Genomic DNA, 21772 nt, shown 5'->3' with positions numbered 1-21772 from the left:
CTGAAAAATGAATTGTGTGCAGTACAATTACTGTAGCATTTAAATAAAAGCCTCTGGTGCTGTGATGTACCCTGCAGGTAATCGTTCCGGAGGCTGAAAGCAGAGCAGGACTTGCTTTGAAACCCAAAATGTTCCCTGTGACGGTTGCAGACAGGCCAGTGATGGATGTGACCTTTTCTCAATTTCTAGCATCAGTTTCAGGGAAAATCTCCTGTTTGGGTAAGACCTGCCTTGAAAGTAAAAGCATCGGTGGTGACTTTTTAGCAGCATACATGGTCAGTGTGATATCCCTGCACCTGAGCAGAACATGAGCATTGTTGTAATCAGTACTAGTTACCAATCTGCAGGCAGAGCTAACCCAGGTAAATGCTGACTTCTTACTGTTTGGCACCAGGGGGTGCTTCGTGTTGTGCAAAACACTGATGGAGATAATCTCTGCTCTGAAGACCTTACAGTCCAATAAGTCTCCTCTTTGATGGGCCATTGGGGTGTCTTGCATTAGTAAAGTTATGTATGTACTTAAGTGTGTGCAGGATCAGGGGCTCTTTGTCTATGTGTCCTGTACTGCACCAAACACACTGCCAGCACTAATTAGTTTATCTTTTACCTTCTGTAGCCCCACCAGTTGATAGATGATAATAAGTCTTGATTGCAGGTGTGTATCTTTCCGGTGCAAGGATAGTGTATTGAATGTAAATGCTGCCACAACAACAAACTTCACAAATAGTTACTTGTACACATGAGTGTTTGTAGGATCAAGGCCTAAGCCACCGACAAGCGTACTTACAGAGTACACAGTTGTTAGACTGTGTCCCTGTTCCTCCCAGCGAGGTCCCTCAAGCCTGCACATGGTGTCCTGAGATTCCCCTTAAATCCCCCTCTCCTCCCCTCTTTCCCCCCCATCCCTCCATCTTCAGCAACTTCATCAGAAAGGACTGGGGTCAGAACTCTGTGGAATTGGTCATAGTTGCACCTAAATTGTTCCCCATGGCCTTCCCCAGGGACTGACCATTCTGTCTCGGCAGTGTTTCTAGGCCCTGCAACTTGTGTATAGAGGCTGAACCCAGGAGTCTAATCTGGGCCTCTGCTTGTCAGCTCCCAGTAGATCAAAAGCTGGTCCCCAAGAATATATTGTGGTTTAATGAACTAAAACTTTCTCAAAAATACAGCAAAGATCTGGTAAATGAGTGCCCAAGAAATAATCCCCTTAAAAGATTAATTTCCTGAAGTTATAGTGCTCAGAAAGTGAAAAACGGGTTTGGTTTGCAAACTAGAAGTCATTATAATTCCTTTGTCTGTCTTGCTTGTTTTCACAGACTCCTGTGGTGATCTGATGGTGGCTCTGCAGTCTGTGAGCCGCCAGGGAGAAAAGCGCAACCTCCAGCTCTCTGCCAAGATGGACTCTGTGGCTTTCACATTTGAGAATGTGCTACCTGGCAAATACAAAAGTAGGGATTAGAGAGAATTTCTCAATACGCTAGTTCAGTAACTAAATTTGTAACTGTAATCTGCTTCCTTTCCTTAAACTGGCTCTAGTCCTTAAACTGGCTGTACTACAGTATTTGCCTCACAAGTCAGATATACAATGTTTGAGAGTAGTTGGAAAATATTACAAATAAATATCCTCAACTTTTCTTGCCGTTTTTATCCAACCCTGAAATCAATCTACAATCAAAGACCCATGGGCTCTGGGAATTATACATGCAGGTCTGGGTCTTTAGCTGGTGTAAATCAAAAGGCCATTGACTTAAATGTAGCTATGCCAAAACTGATAGCATTGATCAGGCCCTAATTCTTCCACCTGTCACTCTCCCAACTCCTGTAGTGATTGAGTGACTATCATTAACAGTGTTTTAGAAACCCTTACCAGGCCACCGTAAAATGTTTGCTCTCTGATATTTCCCTCTTAAACCTGGCACTGAAACGTAGTCTTATAAGGAGAGATTTTCAAAGGATCGCAGCTCCTCTAGGCACCTTTCACAGTGTCACACCCACAATGAGATCAGGACATTGGAACAGCTTGGAGGTTTTGCTGTTCAGTTTTTCAGTTGCAAAATGTGCTTGGATTAGCAGTGATGCTGCATGGCTATGTGCTGCTGGTTAGGTTGCCCCAAACCTATTGTCACATCTCTGGGCAAGTTTTTGTTGGGGAGCAGAGTCATATGAGACATCCATGCAACAAGGACAACCTTTGTTCCCACCATTATAAATCACAAAGAGTTTCTCTGTCGTGCATGTTTTCTAGTAAGCATTGTACATGAAGACTGGTGCTGGAAGAATAAATCTTTGGAGCTGGAAGTTCTGGAGGAAGATGTGTCTGGAATAGAATTCAGGCAGACTGGGTATATGCTGAGGTGTTCTCTTTCCCATGCAATTACACTGGTATGTACATGACACATTCACTTACATTTTCTTACAAACACAGTTTAACAGTCTGACGTGTATGCAGTTTGGAATCTCTGCAGTTATTCTCCTGTTTGAAAGCTCTGTCCAGCATATTTCACAGGTGTTAGAGTATTAGGTAGACTTGTGTGAGGGTCACTGTGGAAAGTGGAAGCCCCCTGCCCTTTGCAAATAGCAGTAGCTGAGGTCTGCATTAACCCATTCTCTTTTGATCACTGATCTACAAGCACACTATCAGAGAGCTTGGGTTTCAGTGGGGAGTGAACCGATCAAGGCTTTTGCAAAGTGGGTGGTAAAGTTTTCCCAAAAAGTACACCATGGTCCTATGGCTAGAGCGGCCACATTTTGGAGGTTCTAGGGACTCTAGGATATGGTTACATTGACTTGGGTCTGTGCACTTCAGTGTGGATGCCAGATCCCTAGGTTTGAGCATGAGTTAGAAAAGGCTTAATGTAGGGTTAAAATACAATGTAGATGATGCTCAAGTCCAGGGTTCCCTAACCATGGGTCCACTGACTTGAGTCCCACTAACCCTGGGTTTACATTGTAGTGTAGACATACCCATAGTTGCAGCGCAGGAATGGGAGTCAGGAGATCTGAGTTCTGTTCCCAGCTATGCTACTGACTTCATATGTGACAGTGGCAAATGATCTCTCTTCCTGTCACTGCCCCTCTCCCCGGGATTGTAAAATAAGGACGATATTTAATTCACAAGAGTATTTAGGTTTAGAGCTCTTTGAGATTTGCCTCACAGCATTTGTAAAGGGCTTAGAGATCTTTGGTTGGAAACTGTTGTAAAAGTGCTATAATTAGTATTTGCCATGTAAATACTGTTGTGTTGGTACCTGCTGATAATCTTTTGTATTGGGGTCCCTCATTCAGGAATTTTACCAGGATGGAAATGGACCAGAGAATGTTGGTGTTTATAACCTGTCCAAAGGAGTTAACCGATTCTGTCTTTCAAAACCAGGTAGCTTCTTTATAATGTTGATTTTAAAACATTGCTGGAAGTTTAACATTTTTTTAAGGCAACTAATCTTCTGGGGTCTCTCAAATCTCTGAGGGGTGTTTGCTGTAGTCCTGTTCATATAGAAATACATTGTAAGGCTGATGAAGTCTCTCATACTATTTAGTTCTTCAGTTAGGGGTAGTGTATTCTTCACAAACAAATTGAGGTCAGAAACTTTCATTGAACTGGATCAGAAGCACCGATCTTTGACCATTTACATTTAGCAGGCTAAAGGTTCATATATTTTGTTCATAACTGGGCTTTCCCTTACTAGAATGTGACATCACAAATCCCATAGGTCTCATCGCAATCCAGGGTATATTCTGGGATAGGTTTGAAATAGAAGATACCAAAAATTTTTCAAAGCAGAAAAAGGAACTTCAGAAAGTTTGAATTAAAGCTTTTTTGTGCTGAATGCCCTAATAGCCTGATTAGTAGGGACATCAACACACAACTCTGGGTTTAACTCATTGTTGGGCTTTGATCTTCAGTTGTCTTATTGATACTGCAGTGGTCAGTAACCAGTTGAAGACTGGTCACCTTAATGGGTTACAAGTAACCCTGTTCAGTTTGCATCCACACAAGTATCACAACAGAATGTGCATGTCCCCACCTGCCATGCTGCTTAATTTTGTTTGTATCAGTGTAGTCTGGGAAAATCTGGGAACTAGCCCATAGTGCCTCTCTAGTGAGATATTCAAGTGAGATAAAACAATTTGTTAGTGCCCATAGAAGGGGTTTCGCTGATTTAACTAACTGCTTTAAATGGTGCAATTTTGGCTATAAGCTGTCCTTAGAATTCTGCTGAATATTAACATAAAAAACTTCAGTCTTTTCAGTGCTTCTGTCTTTGACTCTTCAGGTGTGTATGAAGTGACCCCACGTTCCTGTCACCGGTTTGAGCACGAGTACTACACTTATGACACGTAAGAACAAATGTTACCCAATGTATTTGACATGTATCTTCCATAATACGCTTTCAAGATGCTTTCCTCAACAGGGACTTCATCAAATCAAAGCTTAAAATGTTGACAGAGAGTAATTTTAACCAGTAGAGGGAGTCCTTATCACAACAATGTTCGAAAGAGGCGAGACACATTCATGTTCATTAGATATGGCCAAAAACTTGCCTCATCCATATTTTAAAACTAGTAAGCTTTCAAAATGTTTTTGTCATTTTAAACTGATATTTTTTACAGCTTTGTTTCTCTGAATAATGATTTTTTTTTTCTTCGTAACAAACATCAAAATGGCTTTTTACATAGAACATTGATCACTTGTCAGGATTGGCATGCAAAAGATTTGTAACAAAGTGCACGAGAAGATGAATTGCGCTCTGTGTAACTACCCATAGTGTTGTGACTAAATTCCAGCCGTGGTAGTTACATTCTACCTCCATTGCTTTTGCCTGCTGTCTTTATTGAATAAAGTATTCACCTTAAACTGCTGTTGTGTAGTGGTGAGCTACCTGAGCTGATTGTGCCTGGCTGGTGGGTGGAGTAGTTTTACTCTTGTATTCCACTCGCATCCAGAGATACTAACCAAGAGCGGGACACCATTGTGCGAACGCATAGCGGGAGACCTTGGTTCCAAGAGCATACAGTTGAAATAGACGAGACAGACAAAGATTGGAAGGAGGAGCAGAGGCCCAGAGTGAGGCAGTGACTTGCCCAAGGTTATAGAACAGATCAGTGACAGCACTGTGAATAGACTTCCAGACCAGTGTCCTATTAGCTAGACCTCATTGCCTTTCCTATATTAACTTGTATTCCTAAGTTTGTAAAGTGCATGGGACTTTTGGGGGAAAATTCAGCTAAATGAGATGCTTTTGTTTCAGTTTTTTAAAAGGGGAAGATACTTAGTTCACCTCTTTGCTGCTTTGATTTTCAGGTCTTCTCCCACTATTCTGACACTCACTGCAGTTCGACACCATGTCCTGGGAACAATAACAACAGATAAACTGATGGAGGTGACTGTTACAATTAAGTAAGAACAGAGAAATCTTGGGGTAAAAAAAGGACATCTATTGCATAAAGTTTTATTCAGCTTTTTAATACTGCATTCTCTAGCACAGCAGCGTGACTGACTGCTTCTTGAGTGATCCCACTTTTAGCCACAGAATTCTTGAGTGGCAGGTCGTGCTGTGTGCTTGGGATTCTCTATGGATGTATAAGTGTTTATTGATGCATGTTTTGAACGTTATCTCTTGATTTCCATTTAGCCCCTTTATACTTATTTATACCAGGGTGTAAAAAACCTGGATTATGTTTTTCCAAGAATTCATATTTTTAGTGACTTGCCCCTTAGCTGGAATCTAAAGGGGAATTGACATATTAGCCTGTTCTGAACTCTCTAATCCTGGGATCTGTTTTTCTCTTTTAATACTTCAAAGAGAGAGTCTTCTGTTTTAGAGGCCTGTTACTGATGTAAAGAGGGCTATAAAAAGAGAACCATGCAGAGTGATTACACACTAATGTGCCCATTTATGTTCAGCTAAACACACAGTGCACAAGGGAGCACTGATTTGTGAACACTGGTAATTGTTTGAGGTGCCAGATCTGGCTGGATGAGGCTGCTAATGATCAGAGCTTTACCAGAGCTTTGCTGATATTCACATGTTCTAGACTGGGGTTCTTAGGCTTTCTTATAGTATGGAAATCATCTTAACAGAGAGTGCTTTTCCCTGCAGGGCCCCACCTCTCTTAGTATAACAAGCCTGTGGCAGCTATAGCAACGACTAACATGGAAAAGTAACAGCAAAGAATTGTTAGCTTTTTAAAATACAGTTCTTAGCAGCCACAAACAAGGAGATACAATACCATGCAACCAGCCAGCTTGCCATAGACCACCAGCAAGTGCTCTGCAGACTGCTGCTGGTCCACCCAACACGTCTGCTCTAGTCTGTTCCAAGCTTTCTGGCGAAAGTGCCTTTATGAAATGAAGGAGAACATGTCCCAGATCTTAAAAGGACAGTTCTTATGTTAAAAACCATCTCTTTGTTTTAACAATTCCTACTTCCTGGGATCTGAAGCATGGGCAAGACTACTATAATGGAACTAAATGTAAAAGAAGGAATTGACTTTTCACAGTTACGGTTTGCTTTTTCCTATGTACATTTTCTTCAGCTTGGAAAATAAAAGTAGACTAGCCAGCTCAGCTTTCAGGTTCAAGCTCATTTTCCACGAGGGAATGATCATACAGTGCTGTGTCTAGTTCTAAAGCACCACCATATGCACCCAGAATGCTGTACAAATGTTAATGCTACAGTGTTTGGGATTCAGATGCTGCAGGGGATTGTATTGTTTAAATATATAGTGCATGCATATATTGTCTAAATAGAAACGTTTCTATTGATCTTAATTTCTGCCAAGTTTGTTTTCACAACTTGAACAGGGGGCCAAACCTGACTTGAAACGTTGTTTATGAAGACTAGTTACTTGAAGTTATTGGAGCATAATGACGAAGTGGGTATTCACCCACGAAAGCTTATACTCCAATATGTCTGTTAGTCTATAAAGTACCACAGGACTCTTTGCTGCTTTTATAGATCCAGACTAACATAGCTACCTCTCTGATGCTGGAAGTTACTGTCCTTCAGCATCAGCATTTGGTCCCCTTGATTTTAGTTTTGTAGCTATTTTGCCCATGCACGCTTTGCACCTCTAAGCAGGGCTCTCACTAAGGTTTTTAAAGTTTCAGAGCACTGGCAAATGAAATATGAGCTCTCACAGGCTTGCATTTATTCTGTGTAACAGAGCTGCTATGGCCAAGTAGCTTCAAAATGTGAAGCCTCAATCTTTCCCCATTCTAGAGTAAACCAGGCAATTTTTCTCTAGGCCAAGTTGGTGGTAAGCTTTCTGTGTCTTTTGTGAACATGCATGTCTAGGACTAGCTGGCTGGTATGCGGGAGGGAAGTTGGTTCTGCTTTTGAAGTTGCTTTCGTTTTGCTTGCACTTGGAATAGGTAGGAGCATCAAAGGAGGATGGATAAAGAAAATGAGGGAACTGGAGAGAGTTGAGCAATATCGTAACAAGCACATGGCCTCAATTCCAAAGAGACTGTTTCGTTTTTCTATTTCCACTTTCAGGTCTTCAATTGACAGTGAACCTGACTTAGTTCTAGGACCCCTGAAGTCACTGCAAGAGTTGCGTAGAGAGCAACAGCTGGCAGAAATTGAGGCTCGCAGACAGGAGAGAGAAAAGAAGGGTCTGGAAGAGGAAGGAACAAAGCCACCAGTACAAGAAATGGTGGAGGAACTTCAAGGGCCATTCTCATATGAATTTTCATATTGGGCAAGGTACTAAGGCACACAGATGAGCAGCACCATTTTCTTGGTGCTATTATCTAATGTTATCCAACTTGCATCCTCCCACACTGTGTGTGCAACCACTGTCATCTGGGTGGAATGTGTCCAAGCTACTTAAGTGCCTGTGGTAATGTTCTGTGGCTGCAGCCTAAAGAGGAAATTGTACGACAGTGTCGGTGTTTAATAGCTTACTGTTAGTTGATTTTTCTAAAGTCTCTTGATGGGCATTATAATCACTAGGCAGTGTTATGAGAGCTGCTAATTTTGGTCTTGTTTGAGTTGTCTAGGTCTGGAGAGAAAATCACTGTGACACCTTCATCAAAAGAGCTGCTTTTCTATCCACCCTCTGTGGAAACAATTGTCAGTGGAGGTAAATATGTGTAGTATAGTAAAAAATGTACAAGGTATAGCCAAGTCACGTTCCCACAGACCGATTTATAAACTGTTGTTCTAGGGTTGTTCTGGCATTACGTAGCCCCTTTTAATTGCAGCACAGTTTCTATATGGCCTAATTTCACTTACTGAACATTGAAAATGTTAGTGTTTGAGCTACAGGTTCATAAAGAGAGATGTTTTTCCTTCAGAAGTCCTTGTTCCTACCCACTAGGTGCTATAACAATATCAATAATAATAAATTGAAAAAAATGGGTGCAAGTTGTGTTGTAAGGTAGGGTTACTAAAGCAATAGCTGAATGTCCAGGTCTTTTTCTTTCATTATACGGATGAGGAGAGAATACATCTGTAGTGGAATGGACTTTAGCTTTTGATCGTGATTAGATCTATCAATTAGCTATTGATAGATTTTTATTCTGTTTCTATTTTTTCCTTCATCTTACAGTTCAACTGGCAAATCTCAGTTTCTGTTGCCAGAGATTGTTTGTAATGAATTAATAAAAATAGTCCTCATGAAACAAATCTGTTTATAATATCATTGCCATCTACAGGTAGTTTGCTGTACAGTTACAAATTCTCTGCCTAGGCCCAATATGCCATGGGTTCTTAGGTGAATAGCTTCTGATATTTGATACCTCCAAGAAAGTGTTGGACTGCCTTTGTGTCTCATACACATTTGAATGCTGTCGCAGGCTGCACTGTTTTTGATTCTTGCGCACAAATGGGTTTAGACTCTTTTTTCCAGATAATGTTGTTCTTAATGTGGCATGAGGTGTCTCCCTCCCTCATGCTGCCTCCTCCCCACCTCCCCCAAACAATAAATGCTTGCCAAGCTTTGAAATACTAAAGTCACTTGTGGGTGTATTATGGCCTTTTGATTCCTCTCCAAGCCTGTATAATACACAGTGCTTTATCTAAGAGTTAATCTAGTAAATCTAGAACTTCAGAGTTGGGTACATGTGGGTTAAGTTTTGAAATTCAGTTAACTGATTTGAGCGTGGGCAATGTTAATAGAATCTAAGGCCAGAAGGGACCTTGACGATCATCTGGTTTGACCCCCTGCATAACTCAAGCCAAAGAACCTCAGGCAGTGACTTCTGTTGATGTTGAGATATTGCTGTTACTGTCTGTTTTCTTTCCTTTCCAAGAAAGCTGCCCTGGGAAACTGATAGAGATTCATGGAAAGGCAGGCTTATTTTTGGAAGGGCAGATTCATCCTGAGTTGGAAGGCGTTGAGATTATCATTGGTGAAAAGGGAGTGACTTCACCCCTCATCACAGTTTTCACTGATGACAGAGGTGCCTATAGGTAAATAGCACAATTGTTTGTGTCTTTTGGGTTGTCCTAGTTTGAACGCTGCGGGGACTATAAAATTGAAACTGTGTGTGTGTAGTATTTGAATGCTTCTTGGTAGTTTTTTTTTTTTTTTTTCTTTTTAACTGGTTCTTGTTTCCTTTTTACTTGCAGTGTTGGCCCACTCCACAGTGACTTAGAATATACCATTACTGCACAGAAAGAAGGGTTTGTTTTGACTGAAGTAGAGGGAACAGTTGGGGACTTCAAAGCTTTTGCTCTTGCTGGAGTGACTTTTGAGGTAATGTTCTTCACGCTTCAAGTTCCTCACAAGAGAGTATGCAGTCAGAGCCTTGAGAGCATAAAACCCAAATGCAGATGCAGAGAAATAATTGTGGGGTATGGGCAGATTTTGCCCTGGGATGATTTTGGTGTCACTAATCAGTGGAACAAATCTCCCTGGTGGACTGACTTGCCATGCCGAAATTATATTGCATGTATTACAGTGAAGGTGTTAGAATCGCTTACAAAATACTGGCTTTGTGTGTTTTCCTAATTTAGGCCATTGTTTTCATCACTACTTTGATACTGTCAGTAATTTCCTGATGGTGTTAATGCCTTATGAAGTAAATTGCAGAGTTCAGTAGCATTGCTAATGTTCATTGATCACTGCTGTTTTTTAAAAACAGATTAAAGCTGAAGATGACCAGCCTCTTGCTGGAGTGCTCTTATCCCTTAGTGGAGGGGTGTTCCGGTCTAACCTCCTTACCCAGGACAATGGCATGCTGACCTTTTCCAACCTGGTAATGTTCATGCAGTTACGCATCCACAATAGAGAAAATTGTATCTGTATGTCTGTGTTCAGTCGCACCTTGCCCTCCAAAATGGAGATGTTAGCAATACCCCTCAATACTGGGAGCCCATATTCTCTCTCCACTTGTCTTACCCATCCATGATAGACATGAGTCCCCCAGCAAGTGGTGAGTTACAATTTTATAAGCAACACCCCAAATTTCAGTGAGTGGAATGGGAGAAAACTAACCAGGAAAGACTGTGTTTCTTGACACCTACTATGGCCCTCCCCACATAGCAGGCAGACTAGGCTGGCCTGCAGTTCTAGATGCAGCTTGTAAACACAAAACAACCACATTAGTTTATAATACTCTTGGATTCTTTGAGGATAGAATCCAGTTAGAGTATTGTCCACACCAGTATTTACATCATGGGTGGGCAAACTTTTTGGCCTGAGGGCCACATCAGGGAATAGAAATTGTATGGCGGGCCAAGAATGCTCACAGAATGGGGGTTGGGGTGCCGGAGGGGGTGAAGGCTCTGGTTGGGGGCATGGGCTCTGGGGTGGGGCTGAGGATGAGGAGTTTGGGGTGTAGGAGGGTGCTTCAGGCAGGGATCGAGGGGTTTGGAGACCGGGAGGGGGATCAGGGCTGGGGGAGAGGCTCAAGGGGTGCAGGCTCCGAGCGGCGCTTACCTCAAGCGGCTCCCGGAAGCAGTGGCATGTCCCTTCTCCATCTCCTACGCGGAGGCGCGGCTAGGCTGCTCTGCACGCTGCCCCATCTGCAGGCACCGCCCCTGCAGCTCCCATTGGAGCATGTAGGATCTGGAGCGGGGACATGCTGCGGCTTCCGGGAGCTGTGTGGTGCGGCCCCGACCCTGCACTCTGGCTGGAGCACCGGAGCAGGGCAAGCCCCAGACCCTGCTCCCCAGCGGGAGCTTGTGGGCTGGATCCAGCTCGCGAGCCATAGTTAGCACCCCCTGATTTACACACATGAGCCATGTTTCCTCCCATAAATCTCTTTTTTTCCTGGTCACTCACCTGTTGCTGAGGTCTTGTAATAAAGGTGACACTGCAGTTCCGTCTCACTTTGTATTTCACACTCTTTTCCAGCAGAGCTGCATTGGTTTATGGTCCCATATGTTCCCTGTTCTTCTCAAGTGCTTCTCACGTTTTTCTTTTTTGTTCTGAAAAGACAGCATGGCATGTGGCTGTTGGGGGGAAACCTTACCCTATATAGCATGGAACTCTTCAGAAAATGCAATTGGTAGGAGCCAAGTGAATTATTATGGGTATATTAATGGCATTAAACTGAAATTGTTTGATGCCTCTTTGCAGAGCCCAGGGCAGTATTACTTTAAACCTATGATGAAGGAGTTCCGCTTTGAACCGTCATCTCAAATGATTGAAGTGCAGGAGGGACAGAATCTTAAAATCACAATAATGGGTCACAGAACAGCTTACAGGTGAGTAGAGCTGAGATACCTTATTGTCCTGCTTAGCTTGTGTACCCAGAACTGCTCCCAGGTCTGCATGGATGGTCATGAAGCCAAACTTTCACATTTTCTCCTGACGTACCTCTATACCAGTTGCTTATGGGGGCTTTTCAAGGTAGAACTTAACTTCCTCACACTGTGCATCATAAAAGCAGTTTTCATTTAAAAATGCATACTACATGGATGTGGTTTCATGATTGAATGAGCATGGGTTGAAGCATTTCTAGGAAGGGCATTGCTTTGAAAGAGTTTTGGCAATTGCAGTGCATCGGGTTTGCACCACAGCCAGTGGGAGACAGAGATTTGTCTGTTAAACCATTTCCTTTTAAGATGTGATTCCCATCAAGAAGCTTGGAACCAGCCCAAGTAAATGATACAACAGATACACTATTTCCTTTGGATCTTTGTAATAGTGGAGTGTCTTAATGTGTGTGTCAGCAGCAGCAGCCCCACACTTGTAGTAATGGATCCACCTTTTCCACCCCTAGCTGCTATGGTACAGTTTCTTCTTTAAATGGGGAACCTGAACAAGGAGTTTCAGTAGAAGCTGTGGGGCAGAAAGAGTGTAATATCTATGGAGAAGACACAGTAACAGACGAAGAGGGTAAATTCAGACTTCGTGGACTTCTGGTAAGGATTGTAATACATCCAGCGTTGTTTACTTTTATAGTGTTGTGTGTGAACAGAATTATAAAATGCATTTTATAGTTAGTCACAGCTTAGTATTTCCCCATCACAGTTGCCTGATAAGACTCCCTTGGCTCTGTCTGTGGTAGGAAACATGGAGGTATAGTAACTGTTAACTCTAGTAAAAGAGAAATGTTCATTAGTGAGTGTACATCCTACAGAACTTTCTGTCTGTATCCTGTGGGGGCCTTGGGAGAATCCTTTTGCACTTCCCTTGTTCAGCTAGAATAACACACAGTATGTGTGATATATCTAATGGGTATGACTATACACATGGATAGTACTAGTATCCTAGGCAAAGAGAGTGATTACTTTCTTATCTGAAATTATTACCACAGTAACATATCTGTCTTATCAGGCTGTTGTTCATGCATATTTTAAATACAGTAAACTGTTCTGGATGAAGACCTGAAAGCAGAAGTTTTGGACTAGCATGTCTAGGATCAGCTATAGAATACTGGATCATAAACAGAAGCCTTGCTTCCTGTATTTTGTCATGCATTGCACAGCTCAAGGTGTGCTGTCCTTACTTCATTGATGGCAGCTTAAATTAACCTGACATAGTTATGCTTTTCAAAAGTCCAAATTGCAGAGTGTTTGTTGAATATAGACAGAGACTATTTGATCTGTTTTTAAATCTTGTCTAATGCATTTTCTTTGTAAGTAAAATGTTGCACAGCAGACAGTTCCTTCTAATAAACCACTGGAAGTAAAGTCCTGGGCCTTTAAAACTTCTCTTGTCTCTGCAGGAAGGGAGCCTCTCTTTTTAGATAGTGTTATTCAATGACATTTTTATTGCAGGGCAGTACTTTCAGTGATTAGGGCTGCATCCATTTATGGTGGTGAATTATGAACTAAATGTGCTCAACTTTTTAAAGCCCTTTGAGTATCTCAGTTCTGTTAATGATAAAGGTTCTAACGTAACTGAACAATGGGATTTGTCTGAATTTTGTTTTTTAGCCTGGTTGTGTGTATCATGTCCAGCTCAAAGCTGAAGGCAACGATCATATTGAAAGAGCCTTACCACAGCATCGTGCAGTTGAGGTAATTTCTTCTGGCATCTTTTTAAACCTGAACCTTTCATTAAAAGGCATCAGAGTTGCTGGTTGTCTCTGCTAGGTTTCATTTAATGTTGGATATTTCAATGGGAGCTAGAGTCTTACCCTACTGAGGTGCATTTGAAAATACCAATAGGGGCCTATCTGCATCTTTAGGCACCGCATTAACTTTGAAATTCTGGCCCTAGACCTGAATTTTAAGATGGCACATTGACTCAAACTGAGGCAGTCAGCAAGGGATTATATTCAAGAGAACACGGTTTATAACCAGAAATAAAAACAAGGTAACATAAATACAAATAGAAAAGGAGTACTTGTGGCACCTTAGAGACTAAGAAATTTATTTGAGCATAAGCTTTTGTGAGCTACAGCTCACTTCATCGGATGTACTCCTTTTCTTTTTGCGAATACAGACTAACACGGCTGCTACTCTGAAATAAATACAAATAGTACCTGAAGTTCATCACCTCCATCCCTGAAGTTAAATGCAACCCTATGACTTTGGATGTGGAGTCCAGCCTTCCCAAAGGGCTCTCTCCCCTCTGAATCCATTGTAACCAAACTGTAGTCCTTCCTTTCCCCAGAGCATCTGTATAAGGAAATAAACAAAAGGTTGATCTTGGCTCATTAGGGATCAGGTAGGTCACTTGCACTTGGTCACTGTAATAGGTCATATTAGAATAACAACAGTGCCGGGAGAATTCTTCGATAGCTCTGCACACTGATCTGGAATCCTGGGTCTGTCCTTGCTTGCACTTTAAGAAAGTTCAGATCTCTATATGAGCTGTACACATCTTGAGTCTGTTTTGGTATTTGGCATGTCCTCCATCAGTGGAGTATCTGAGTGGACTCTGTTTTAAACCATAGGGTTCAAACAAGGTACCCTCACCAAATCCATGTCTTCATGCTGGATATTGGCACCAAAGCTTAAACTAAATGAAGCCCCAATAGGAACCAAGTTTGAAATAAGTGATCTTCAGTCACCAAGTACCTGAGTCTAGGGAATTAACACAGGACACTGTTTCTGGATTTTCTTTACCATAGACAATGAAACATTAGCTAGCAACTCTGAAGGATTTTGTTTCTTAGCATGTGCAAGTCTTCAAATTATTTATTGTATGCTTATATTTTACACTTAATTACACATGGTAGATATCTTTTCTGTTTTCGTTTGTTTATGTGGTCCAAATCATGAAGTCCTCATGCAGGCAAAATTACCAGTTCAGCTCTGTAGATCTTCATAAAATTTAATAAAAACCTCCTGAATTTAAAACTTATCAGATTTCATGAATATTCCTCCATTGTTAAAGATTCAGATTAGTTGCCTCTCATTTATCTCTTGACATCCAGCAAAGGTTAATTAGCCTGCCATTAGTTGTTTAAAATCTTTATGTGGAGATGGTCATTACTCAAGCTAAAACGGTTGCCTGACCAGGCTTTCCTTCACTGCAGCAAAAGAAAGGAGCAGAATTCTTTAAGCATTTGCACTCTTCATGCTAATTGTGCCTGCTCCTTAGGTGGGAGGGAAGAGGCCACCCAAGTTATAGACAACAAATCAGTGCTAGTGTGCTGTGAATGATAGCCAATGTACACCAATGTGTCCTACTCTCATCTTAGCTAGCATGCTATTTCCTTCCTGCTGGAGAAGAGCTCTGGGTTCTGTCTTTCAAACGTATAAGACCCTCTAGATTCCGCCTACTCATGATATAGCTAGTTTTGAGGTCTACCACCCCTTGACCAGTGTCCCTTTTTGATATGGAAAACCAGAAGCACCCGTTCTACACACAACCACTTTTTTTAATTGAGGTTATTTAGAAAAAATATTTTTGTCTCACATCAATCAGAATCTGGTGTTAAAAGCACATAGTATTTAAATTTTAACTCTGCTGGAAAGGCCTGGTGGAGAGGTCATGTCCAGTCTTGCTTTGCTGCCTCTCTCCCCCCCCAAAGAGGTTAGACTGTTTCAAGGATGGTGGTCTTACAATTTAGCCTACATGTTCTATACTTCTCTATGCTGGTCCTAGTTTAGTAATACAGTGCTTGTTACCATGGCACCAAGCAGCCTTATGCTGATAATGCATGGCCCGGTATTTATAAATGAGCATGCTGTGCTCAAGCAATGGAGAAAAACCAGTTGTGATTGGAAACAGATTTCAAATTTCCATGGGACTATGATAGTAGGAAAACCAATGTTTGTTTCAAATTCTGAGCAGCATCTGTGTTCTGTTAATTTTCCCTCCTAGCAGTGTAAATGTTCCAGTATTTGTATATTGCAGGTTGGTAACAGTGACATCGATGATGTGAATATTATAGCATTCCGACAAATTAACCAATTTGATTTAAGTGGAAATGTGATCACATCTTCAGAGTATCTCTCTACATTATGGGTAAGTGTAAAGTCAGCCCTTTGATCTTACTCCAGCGTATTTTCCTTCAACTCCAAGATAACTACGTCTTAGGTCGCTAGCAATTGGTCAGTAACCAGACTATAAATTATATTCGGATTAGTAGTGACTCTCCAACTACTTACTAAAGGTGAATTTGCATTCTAGTTAAAGTTGAGATTTCAGTGACTGGAGACACTGAAAGTAAAGTGCTCTCAATGGTACTGTCCAGAGCTAAGGAGTAGTGATCTCTTTTGGACTGGCCCAGTGGCTCTCTGATCTAATGGTTTGCTCTTCCATTGGGAGAGCCTCTCTGTAAAGAGAGTAGAACGTTAGAATTGAGATCTGCTATCTGGATCAGAGAACTGGATTTAACCCTAAAACAGCTGTGCTGCTGGAAGTCTTGACACATGGTTTTATTAGGGAAAAGAGATCACATGAATGAAAACTTATCGTAAGAATATGCACAGATAAGAATACAGGTGTGTATAGCAGTATAAGAAATGAGTAGCATGGCTGAAATGTTTAAACTCGGGTGCCTGAAGTTAGGTGCTGAAATAATTTGGTCTCATTTTCAGAGGAGGAGCTGAGCCACTCACATTCACATTAGCTTCCGTGGGAGATGGGGGTGTTACGGGCATCTGAAAACAGGCCAAATTGTTTCAGAGCCTGAGTATAGGATTTAATGCTGTGTTCCCCTGCCTCAAATAGTTGCTTTATTTGGACTGTTAATGACAATCGGGAAAATATTAAAGGCAAGATATAAGGTTACAAATAGATTGTCTCCTTCTCCCTTCAGTTACCAAGACCTTAGTTTGAGGTCATTGGCTTTTACCTGAAACCTCAGAAGCACCAAATGCACAGAACAGGAGTAAAGGAAAAATGCCTTGCTCTATGGCTGTGTGTGTGAATGATTCTCTGCTCTTTCAGGGGAATTCATAACCTACAAGTTAGTCTGGGTGACTAAGGCAGCTTATTCTAGAATGAAATATATTTTCAAGTTTTTAAGCCTGCACGTATGTTCTGTTGTTAGTTTTGATCTTACACCCTTTGATTCTTGCATGCATCCTGCAGGTGTGGGTGACTATAGCTCTTGTATTTTAATGCAGAGGTTTTTATCCTGGAGAGAGATGCATTCAGGATTGGCATAAACACAAGTCAGAGGTTTTGTGACCTCAGTTTAGCCTGTTGTGGATGCATAAGCTGACAGAACAGCCGGCAATCGCTGCTCTGGTTTGAGTTGAAATCTCAGAGATAAAGGGCGGAATTGATGAGAATTAGCTGTCCTGCATCTGAAAGGACTGTACATGGCCCTTCCAACTGCTTGGTCAATGGAAAAGGAAGAGGTTATGTTTGAGCATGCAAAATTCATTAAATTGTAAGGGGAAATATAGAAAACAAATTACCGTGAAGGTGCAGAAGTAGTTTTTATAAAAATATATAAAATCCAAAGCCCTAGTAGGTACTTAGGAGCAGATGAGCTTTTACAAGCCTAGAGATCTCAGGTTACAAGATACCAAGCCAGTTTGTGGGATTTTAAACTTCTGTAGTTTGACAGTGCCAGGTGTTCTAAATTGCTGGGTTGCCTTCAGCATTTTCTTTTAAAATCTGTGCACTGTACTTTGAAGTGCTGTTCTCCCTTAATACAGGCGACGTCTACAATATTTATCACAGTACACCCTCGTAACTGTCTTTCTCTTCTGCTTTTTCCCCCTCTCCCAGGTGAAGCTTTACAAAAGTGAAAATCTTGACAACCCAATTCAAACAGTCTCCTTAGGCCAGTCCCTATTTTTCCATTTTCCACCACTGCTCCGGGATGGAGAGGTAATATTAATGATTAATTATTGGTTTTATTCATTTCCGTTTTTTGTAAAGATGTTAGCGTTATTTCCCAAGTGCTTGTGGAACAAATGCGATCTGTGCGTGGTGCTGGAGCAAAAGGTGCCTCGGAAGGCTTGCGGCTTGTTAAACTGACTCTTACATTTGAATCTTCTCCTGGCTGTGAACCTGATATTTTCTACTGGAGCTGGCAGTTGATTTTATTTTTTACACCCAGAATTATGTGGTGCTCTTGGATTCCACACTGTCCAAATCCCAGTATGATTACACCCTACCGCAAGTTTCGTTCACGGCCACTGGATACCACAAACACATCACTTTGGTCTTCAGTCCCACTGTAAGTATCTAGTGTTCTAACTTTTTCATTTCCAAAGTTGAACTTGAGGTATTGTGCCTGGGTATTGCAGCTCGTACGCTTCTCTAGACTTCCATTGAAGCCTATGGCAAGACTTTCATTAATTTCGTTGTCTCCCGTGGAAGTCTTGCCATTGATTTCAGTGCAAGTTGGATCTGGTGCACAGAGGAACATGCGTACATATGAGGCCTCAAACGACAAGTGACCTAATACTTGTCATATAAGCTGCCATACCTAGCGCCTGTGTAGTAAGTGATGGCAGTGGCATGAAAGAGTTGCAGCCATGACACTGTAATTCAGATCTGCTAATGGCTGAAATGTGTTGGGGTTTAAAAGGTAAAGAAGTTGCCATAGTAATTCCACAATGACTCTTAGCCGGGTAAGGAGTGCCACTTAGGAGAGTCCTTAGTTATCACTGGTAAAGAATGTGACTTGGAACCAAGACTGTCGGTTAAAGCGGGGGGATTCTCCAAACTAACATGGAGTAAAACTCCCTCCCTCCTGGGCGGGGGGGGGTCTTAAAATGTATGATCATGCTCTGCCTCTGTAGTCATGTTTTCTGTGTGTGGTACTTAAATTGATGGTTTCTTTTCTGCTTTAGTGTACATCTAGACCCCAGTGGAATAAGAGGGAAACATGAAATGACAGTTTTGGGTGAAGGATGCAGGTGTGCCTGAATGCTCCTCTGGTAGTATAGTTGTTGTAGAATAGTCCATGCGACTGGCGATATTTAGGTATTGTGTCAGGTAAATCACAATGTACCTTGTTAAAAGCAGTGTAGTGACTCACCTTAATGCATGAGCTTTAAAAACAAACTCCCCAGCTAACAGGTGAGCTGAGCTGAATGAAGATTGCTTCTACACTGGAGGACGTAGTCCTCCTACAATGTCACTTGAACAGGAATTGGTCACATAGTAAGTGGTGAACAACTCTATTGTCAATCCAGTTTTTAGTCATTTAAAGTTGAGAGATTTAATAGGTAAAACAGCAAGAAACTTTCTGAAAACCAGTGGTCATTGTGGTTTGCAGAGAAAGTTGCCTGAACAAGATATTCCCCAAGGATCCTACATTGCATTGCCTCTGACACTGCTCCTGCTGTTAGCTGGTTACAACCACGATAAGGTAGGAAATGTTCTGTTTTTTACTATTCTAATACTCCCCAGACCATTTTGTACTGCGTTGCGTAAAATGGGGGTACGCTGATGTGGATGTCTCGATAGAAGTAAGAAAACAGAGTTAAATGTCAGTCAACAAAAGAAACAAAATGCTTTAGAGTTTCTTAAATACCTGCATATTTAATTTTAGTGCTAGTGTTTTAGTCCCTTTGCTGCTTCTGTGTTTGGGTCAGCTGGTCTCATGATAGTCCTGGAAAGAACAATGCCAAGTAACCAGTCACAGCTGTCCTTGATGTAAGTTTATTGTACTTCCTTCATAGTGACCAAAACCTCTCTTCTCTTTGGGATCAGAACACCAATGCCGTTACATGTTTTGCTTGTTGGAATTCAAAGTAGGCATTAATTATTTAATTTCAACTAGACAGAAACAATATTTGAGCATTTAAGATTTCCAGGAGGTTTGGATTAGACCCCTTCCCACTCAGCTTACCATGGTCTGGTCTTTGAACCTATTGCACAAAGGGCATGTCTACAGTTTGTTTGTAAAAATGCTTGGCTGAGAATTACTACAGTGTTATAATTCTAAATGCATATACCATCATAATTATGTCCTGCTTCCCCTTTCTTTCCCAGCTTATTCCCTTGCTGTTACAGCTGACAAGTCGACTGCAAGGAGTGCGGGTGCTTGGGCAGACAGGTTCAGACATGGGTGGCCCAGAGGATGCAAAGAGACAAGCAAAAAAACAGAAAACAAGACGGACGTGAGGTGAAAGGAATGATTGCATGAAGTGACACTTCTGTCAGGTTGGAGCCCAAGGAGTTTGAGAAGCATGGCCACTAAACCATATTTTTGATGAATCTGTGGACTTTATTGACTTGAAATTTTTATTATACTATGTGAGCCCTTTGTCAGTCACTACATTTTGGCTGTAAATTTTCTATGGCATCTACAGATTGTCTTGTTTTAAAATAATGAATTGAATGGCTCTGTTGTCACTCTGAGCAGTTCTTCCATGGCGAAGACCATTTTTGTCTCCTTATTGGAAGCCTCCTGGTGGTCTAAAAATGTAACAAATGAATCTTCACAGATAACTTTGAAGGGACAGTTCTAATAAAAATGGTTTTGATTTACCTCTCAGCCTTTATTATTGGGAGGGGACGGGGGGTGTCAGCTTCCTTATCTTTCCACCCAGCCACTTAATTCTATTAGATCAGCTATTTGGGAGTTCTGTTAAATCAGTAGCTCCATGAAATATGAAGTTTATATGGATCTGTATGAACTGGAGAACTATATCTTGGGTGTGTAAATAGCTCAAAAACTCAATTTAAGGTTGGCTGTCATTTGCACAGCAGTGTAATCAATGCTTGCCCAGTGACTAAATTATCTTTAGTTAAATGCCAAATATTTGCCTGGCAAAGATGAAGACAGTGCTTGGCTTGATGACTAGTGTTAATATCTGATACATATGCCCATGTTCTCACTGCAAAAGTTGTGTAAATCTCAAGTTTATGTACATAATAAACCCAGGGTTGTGAGTTCAATCTGTGCCAAAAATCTGGGGCAAAAATTGGGGATTGGTCCTGCTTTGAGCAGGGGGTTGGACTAGATGACCATCTGAGGTCCCTTCCAACCCAGCTATTCTATGATAACATCTATGATAATGTGAACTGTGTAGACCTCCAGTTTTTCATGAAGTGAATGCAGCAAGTTATACCTTCCTTCCTGAAGCATGCATCATAACTGCATCATAACTGCAATATGCATGGCCTATGGTCCTGCCTTTTCTGAAACTCTCATGCCACATGTGACCGTTTTGCCAGCTGGAAGGCTGCCTTTAAGTTGTTGTAATTGTTTTATTTATTTATTTAAATTAGAAGAAATTTGAACTGTTGGAATTCTCAGACAAATGCAGTCCTAGTAAAATAGAGCACAATAATTAACTCCTACTTCTTGATGACTCTCTCTTCTGATTCTTGTTTGAAGTGGGCAGTTAGGCATATAGAGTTTAAATGTTAACGGGGCTTTTTACTGACAATTACCATAAAGGTTTAGAGCTTTTGAAAGATGCACATAAACATTTCTTAATTGTGCACTGACATTGATGCTGCCAGTGAGTGGCGATGTTCCTCTTTACAGGACTTGAAAGAAAGTTAGGTTACATTAAACATTTAAACCCAAAAGACATTACCACTGTCAGAAGAAGAGATCTGGATGCTAAAGGTTTCAGGATAGTTTTGTGAATACTTTTTACATTAGTGTGGGCCGAAGTAATTAAAGTTCAGTACATTCAGTGAACATTCTCCGTCAGCTACTGTCATTGCAACACACACACAGCCTCTCCTTTGGAGAGAACCTGTGTTAAGAATATAAAATGAAGAATGTTGGGAATGCGATGGGAAAGTGGTTTACAGCATTTGAACTTTTGGGATGCATTTTCAATAAATTATGCTCTTTTATTGACCTCTTACTTTATATTGCCATGATATATAAATATATAGATATCCTTTGTTTTCCTATATAACTTATTCTAAAAGCAAGCTTGAATTGTTAACATTTTGATTTTTGTTTTTAGTGTAGTAAATATTAACTTATGAAAGGCTGGTCTGGGGAGGACAAAGATGCAGATTTAAAAAATACCCGAGG

General features: G+C 41.2%; 1 protein-coding gene across 1 annotated transcript in view; it reads left to right on the top strand.

Annotated features, from left to right (window-relative positions):
• LOC140918293 (BOS complex subunit NOMO1) overlaps positions 1–20259 on the top strand; it is a 32752-nt gene extending 12493 nt beyond the window's left edge. The window contains exons 13-31 of the mRNA XM_073362330.1: positions 78–219; positions 1317–1448; positions 2246–2382; positions 3286–3373; positions 4275–4338; positions 5303–5398; positions 7500–7709; positions 8006–8088; positions 9260–9419; positions 9579–9705; positions 10094–10207; positions 11533–11660; positions 12179–12320; positions 13338–13421; positions 15712–15822; positions 17542–17643; positions 17876–17995; positions 19043–19135; positions 19762–20259. Of these exons, the coding sequence (XP_073218431.1) occupies positions 78–219; positions 1317–1448; positions 2246–2382; positions 3286–3373; positions 4275–4338; positions 5303–5398; positions 7500–7709; positions 8006–8088; positions 9260–9419; positions 9579–9705; positions 10094–10207; positions 11533–11660; positions 12179–12320; positions 13338–13421; positions 15712–15822; positions 17542–17643; positions 17876–17995; positions 19043–19135; positions 19762–19893 (2265 nt within the window). The 3' untranslated portion in view covers positions 19894–20259. The remainder of the gene's footprint in view (positions 1–77; positions 220–1316; positions 1449–2245; positions 2383–3285; positions 3374–4274; positions 4339–5302; positions 5399–7499; positions 7710–8005; positions 8089–9259; positions 9420–9578; positions 9706–10093; positions 10208–11532; positions 11661–12178; positions 12321–13337; positions 13422–15711; positions 15823–17541; positions 17644–17875; positions 17996–19042; positions 19136–19761) is intronic.
• Positions 20260–21772: the final 1513 nt, after the last annotated feature.

The sequence above is a fragment of the Lepidochelys kempii genome, chromosome 10, assembly GCF_965140285.1.
Source record: "Lepidochelys kempii isolate rLepKem1 chromosome 10, rLepKem1.hap1, whole genome shotgun sequence".
NCBI classification, from domain to species: Eukaryota; Metazoa; Chordata; order Testudines; family Cheloniidae; genus Lepidochelys; species Lepidochelys kempii.
This window is presented reverse-complemented; position numbering and strand designations above follow the sequence as displayed.